This window comes from Acomys russatus, chromosome 29 (assembly GCF_903995435.1).
Source record: "Acomys russatus chromosome 29, mAcoRus1.1, whole genome shotgun sequence".
Lineage (NCBI taxonomy): Eukaryota > Metazoa > Chordata > Mammalia > Rodentia > Muridae > Acomys > Acomys russatus.
This window is the reverse complement of record NC_067165.1, coordinates 27,321,331-27,327,300: the sequence shown is the minus strand read 5'-3', so window position 1 is coordinate 27,327,300 and position 5,970 is coordinate 27,321,331. Positions and strand designations below refer to the sequence as shown.

The window sequence follows — 5,970 nt, the reverse complement described above, 5'->3', positions numbered from 1 at the left end:
CCACACAAAGGTCACAGTGTCCCAGGTGTTTGCAGCCCCCTTGGGCAGTAGGCCAGATATTCAGGCGGATCAGGGCTCCTCGCCCGAAGCCACGAGCTCCTTTACCTGGGAGTGGGGGGTAGAAATGGGAAGAAAGCAGCAAAGTACCAGGCCCCAAGCTGCAGCACCTCTCTCACGACAGCGGCTCCCACCTCTGTACATGTCCTGGTTACGCCCTAGCACCCCTTGTCCCCCGAGGGGGTAAGTTCCCAAGGGCATTTGGAGTCACTTTCTCCATATCCGCCTAAGTTTCCTAGCCCCCAACACCTGAAGCCTATAAATTTGCGCTAAGGTCTCAACACATCCTGGAGTTCTGCAGACATCGAAAAAAGTTCCCTTCCACAAGCCAAAGCTAAAGTAAGCTACACCTTCCACCTGCCCCTGCCTGGACCCCTAATGAGCTCCTGCCCAGCGTTACCAGCTATAACCAGCTGGGTACACAGGAGGAAGTAACAACAACCGCCGCAGAGAGCAGCTCGCAAGGCGCGGGGTCCGGGTGCGGCCATGGACGCGGGGTGGGGCCGGGATTGGGGGTCGGCGGACAGCTGGTGTGGCGCGTCCTTTCCTGACTCCACTCGCCGAGCTTGCCAGAGGGAGACCTGGGCAACGGGGGCGTGGCCGGCTCGTGGGCGTGGCCGGCTCGTGGGCGTGGCTGGTGGGCGCGACCGGTAGGAGGGTCCAGCCAGGTAGAGCTTTGGCTGTGGCAGAGCCCGAAAAGACACACGGCCAAGAGGCGTGGCTGTGTTCCGGGATTTGGGGCGGGGCCTGGACAAAAGGCTCAGGATTAAGTTCAGCTGGGTCACCGAAGGCAGCTTCAAGAAAGGAGTTCAATGTGGAGGCTCAAGGTTTTAATCCCAGCACCTGGAGGCAGAGGCAGGCGAATCTCTCTGAGGTCTGGCTTGTCAACATAGCAATTGTGTTTTGGTGAGTTTTTAGGGAACCAACGTGTAGCTCTGGCTGTCCTGGAACTCACTATTGTAGACCAGTGCTGGGACTAAAGGTATATATCATCACCTAAACTCTAGTGGTTCTCAAGCAATTACTCGCAACCCTTTTGGCAGACCTCTATCTCAAAAAGTATCTGCATTAAAATTCATAGCAATAAGCACTCAGGGAGGCAGAGGCAGGCGGATCCCTGTGAGTTCGAGGCCAGCCTGGTCTACAAAGTGAGTCTAGGACAACCAAGGCTACACAGAGAAACCCTGTCTCGCAAAACAAACAAACAAAAAACAATTAATAGCAATAGCAAAATTAAGAGGCGGGAGGATCTCTGTGAATTTGAAGCCAGTTTGGTCTTCTAGAGTGAATTCCAGGACAGCCAAAGTTACACAGAGAAGCACTGTCATGAAAAACAAACAAAAACAAAAGAGCTAAATTATAGCTATGAAGTAGCAACAAAAATAACTTTATGGTTGAGGTCACCACAACAGGAGGAACTGTATTAAAGAGTTGCAGCATTAGGAAGGTTGGGGACCACTCTAGTCCCTAGAGACTGTTCTTTTGGTTTTGGTTTTAGATTTTTTTGAGACAGGGTTTCTCTGTGTAGCCTTGGCTGTCCTGGCCTCACTTTGTAGACCAGGCTGGCCTCGAACTCACAGGGATCCACCTGCCTCTGCCTCCCGAGTGCTGGGTGGGATTAAAGGCATCCGCCACCACGCCCAGCTCCCCAGCTCCTTCTTAGTCACTTGTGGCCATCTTAGTCCTTAGCCTGTCCTCTCCTGGGATCATCAGAAGCTTAAGATCATCCTTGAGCCGGGTGGTGGTGGCACATGCCTTTAATCCCAGCACTTGGGAGGCAGAGGCAGACGGATCAGACTGCTGTGAGTTCGAGGCCAACCTGGTCTACAAAGTGAGGCCAGGACAGCCAAGGCTACACAGAGAAACCTTGTCTTGAAACGAAAAAAAAAAAAAAAATCATCCTTGAACTTCTTTGCTACAGAGGGAGTTAAAGGCTAAAATAGGCAAAGACCACCTGCCGTACAGGGCATGGGGTGTTAGCCCTGCATAGTGGCGTACGCGTGCACACACACACACTTTTAAATCCCAGCGCTCGGGAGGCAGAGGTAGTCAGATCTATGTGAGTTTGGGGACAGCCTGATCTACAAAAAAAAAAAAAAAAAAAGTTTTAGGATATCCAGGAAGGGGGTGTGGGGGGGTGGCTGGAGAGATAGATGGCATAGTAATTAAGAGCATTGGCTGTTCTTCCAAATCTCAGTTTGATTCTAGGGTCACATGGTGGCCCACAACCATCTAGAACCCTAGTCCCAGGAGATCCAGTGCTGCCTTCTAGCCTCTCCAGGCAGCAGGCATGAAAGTGGTGCACAGACTTACATTCAGGCAAAATAGCCACCTATATACATCAGGGGGGGGGGGGAAGCCAGCCAAGGAACATATATATATCTGTCACCCAGCACTCTGGAGGCTGGGGCAGGAGGGTTGTGGGTTTTAAACCAACTTGGGCTGGGTGACAAGACACTCCTTGTTGTGTCCCCTTCCCCCTCACCCCCTCACCCTACCCACCACCACCCCAACAGCTGTTAAGGGGAAGCTACACCTCAGCTGGGCCTCTGGGGAAGGGGCCCCTGTTTCCTGTGTACCTCCACGTGAGTGCCATTAAGCCTCTATTTCCTGTCCACACAGGAAGCCTCCTTCTGCTCTGCCCTACTCACTGTCTCCAACCCACCCAGGTTGGATCACGTTGTCCCGCTTTCCCCCCGCCAGCTAAAATCCTCAGGGTCCATCTCTGCAGGTGTCTCCTGGGCCCTGACCCTACCGCCCCTCCCCGAGCTGGCCCTCCTCACACAGACATCCACACCTCCTCCAGTGAGCAACTTGTCGGGTGTGACTTGCTCCCATGTGGAACCCCTTGACCTTCTGACTCTGGATGCATCTTGCTTGTCACCATCACATCTCACTTCCAACATAGCTAAGCCATCTTTTTGTTTTTGTTTGTTTGTTTTGTTTTGTTTTTGGAGACAGGGTTTCTCTGTGTAGCCTTGGTTGTCCTGGACTCACTTTGTAGACCAGGCTGGCCTTGAACTCACAGCGATCCACCTCCCTCTGCTGGGATTAAAGGGGTGCGCCCCCACCCCCAGATAGCTAGCCATTTTTATTTCAGCTCTATACCTCTGGCTCCACCTGGCTAGCTAGTTAATCCTTTGAGTTACCACTAAGAATGATCATTAGAGGCTGGAGAGATGGCTCAGGCTGCTTATCAAGAGGTCCTGAGTTCAATTCCCAGCAACCACATGGTGGCTCACAACCATCTGTAATGTGATCTGGTGCCCTTTTCTGGAGTGGAAGCACATATGCAGGCAAAACATTGTATACATAATAAATAAATCTAAAAAAAAAATCATTAGCCTGGATGTGGTGGTACACGCCTCTAATCCCGGCACTGGGGAGGTACAGGCAGGCAGATCACTGTGAGTTTGAGGCGAGCCTGGTCTACAAAGTGAGTCCAGGACAGCCAAGGCTAACACAGAGAGACCCTGTCTCGAAAACCAACCCCCCGCCAAAAAAAAAAAAAAAAAAAAAGAAACAACCCAAAAATAAAATAAAAAACATCACAACAAGAAAGGGATTTTGGAGGCTGGAGAGATGGCTCAGTGGATAAGAACACTGTCTGCTCTTCCAGGGGTCCTGAGTTCAATCCACAGCAACCACATGGAGGCTCACAACCATCTGTAATGTGATCTAATGTGATCACATTAATGTGTGTAATGTGATCACATTAATCTAGATTAATGTGATCTAATATACATAATAAATAAATCTTTAAAAAAAAGAAAGAAAGAGATTTTGCCAGGCAGTGGTGGCAGATACCTTTAATCCCAGCACTTGGGACGCAGAGGCAGGTGGATCACTGTGAGTTTGAGGCCAGGCTCGTCTACAAATCGAGTTTAGGACAACCAAGAATACACAGAGAAACCCTGTCTCGAAAAACCGAAAAAAAAAAAAGGATTTCATCTGGGATATCTTTTTCTCAGGTTAACTTTATTTTTATTTGTGTGTTCACATGTGTGCGCAAAGGCAACGATTTTTGTTTACTGCAGTATTTCTTCTCTGTGCCTGGCAAATAGATACTCAGTGTTGCTTTCCTCCTAGCACCCACTCCAACTCAATGTCAGGGACTGGTTGTTGTTTTATTTTGGGGAGGTTTAAGACAGGGTAGCCTTGGCTGTCCTGGAACTCTGTAGACCAGGCTGGCCTTGAACTCAGAGATTCACCTGCCTCTGCCTCTGCCTCTCAAGTGTTGGCATTAAAGGCATGCGCCATCAACTCCAGGCTCTGAAGAGGACACTGTTATTGGAAATTGGTTGAATGAGGGGCCGAAGAGGTTGCTCAGTGGTTAAGTGAACCTGTTCCTTCCTTCCTTCCTTCCTTCCTTCCTTCTTTCCTTCCTTTCTTCCTTTCTTTTCTCGAGACAGGGTTTCTCTGTGTACCCTTGACTGTCCTAGACTCACTTTGTAGACCAAGCTGGCCTTGAACTCACAGCGATCTGCCTGCCTCTGCCTCCCAAGTGCTGGGATTTAAGGCATGGGCCATGAAGCCCGGCAACCTGTTGCTTTTTCAGAGGACTTGGGTTTAATTGCTAACTCTTAGAGCTCAGTCTTTAATAGCTCCAGTTCTAGAGGCTCTGATGCCCGCTCTTATGGCCCTAGGGAGTACCAGATACACAAGCAGTGCACAGACATATATGCAGACAAAAATTCTATACACACGATGTAAAAATAAATCAAACTTTAAAATAGAACACTGGTTCAATGAATGGATCTGTACAAAAACAAACAAAACAAACATGTGCAAACTATTTTGTCTCCTGTGAGAAACACACACACACACACACGCGCGCGCACGCGCGTCCCCCCCCCCCCTTTCTTTTTTCTGAGACAGGGTTTCTCTGAGTAGCCCTGGCTATTCTGGACTCTTGTAGACCAGGCTGGCTTCCAACTCACAGACATCTGCCTCTGCCTCCCAAGTGGTGGGATTAAAGGCATGTGCCACCACACCCAGCTGCCCCTCTCTTTGAATGTAAGCCCCAGGCCCCCAAGCAGGTGGAGAAGCCTCAACTAATAAAAGTTTTACTGGGGCGCATGCGTGTGTAAGAGCACGTGGTGGAATGCTTGTTTAGCATGTTGGAAGCCGGGGTCTGGTCCCCGCATACCATCACTCTGGAGGCGGAGAAGGAAGAACAGACACTCAAGTTTGAGGTCAGCCTTGGCTATGTGAGACCCTTTCTCCAAATGAAAACTTTTTTGGGGGGGCCCTGGAGAGACGACTCAGAGGTTAAGAGTACTGGCTGCTCTTCCAGAAGACCCAGCACCCGCAAAGCGGCTCACAGCTGCCTGTAACTCCAGTTTCTGTGGATTCAACACCTTTACACAGCTATACATGCAGACAAAACATGAATGCACATGAAATAAAAATAATTTAAAAAAAAAGTTTCAATTGGGCTGGCTCAGCAGTGAAGAGTACTATTTGCCTTTCCATAGGACCCGGGTTCAATTCCCAGAACCCACATGGCAGCTCACACCTCTCTGTAGCTCCAAGATCTGACACCCTCACACAGATACATGTAGGCAAAACACTAACACACATAAAATAAAAATAAATAATTTTTTAAAAAGTTTCTTTTGGCAGGAACGTGCATAGCCATCTGCTGGCCACCTGAGGAACTGCAAGTTTGTCTGTGAGACCCCCTTCTCCTCAGCCCCTATTAGGGCAAGGGTGCCGTCTATGCTAGAGTGGGAGGGACACTGGGCTTGGTTACAGCTTCACCGTTCAGTTCCACCACTCACGGTGTGGTTTGGGGCTATAAGTCTCTTGGCTTCTTTCTATGAAATGTAGGCTCTGCCCCTTTGCTTTATACGGGTTGTTGGTGGGAAAGATTGGCACATGTGTTGGTGCTGGGGAAGAAGTGGGGAGGTA

The 5,970-nt window shown here is 49.7% G+C and overlaps 1 protein-coding gene across 1 annotated transcript in view; it reads right to left on the bottom strand.

Moving 5' to 3' along the window:
* The window catches only part of Cd164l2 (CD164 molecule like 2), a 3,090-nt gene extending 2,453 nt beyond the window's left edge, over window positions 1–637 (bottom strand). The window contains exons 1-2 of the mRNA XM_051171505.1: window positions 458–637; window positions 1–105 (exon numbers count right to left, since the gene is read on the bottom strand). The exon at window positions 1–105 is cut by the window's left edge and continues 57 nt beyond it. Coding sequence (XP_051027462.1) covers window positions 1–105; window positions 458–545 — 193 coding nt within the window. The 5' untranslated portion in view covers window positions 546–637. The remainder of the gene's footprint in view (window positions 106–457) is intronic.
* Window positions 638–5,970: the final 5,333 nt, after the last annotated feature.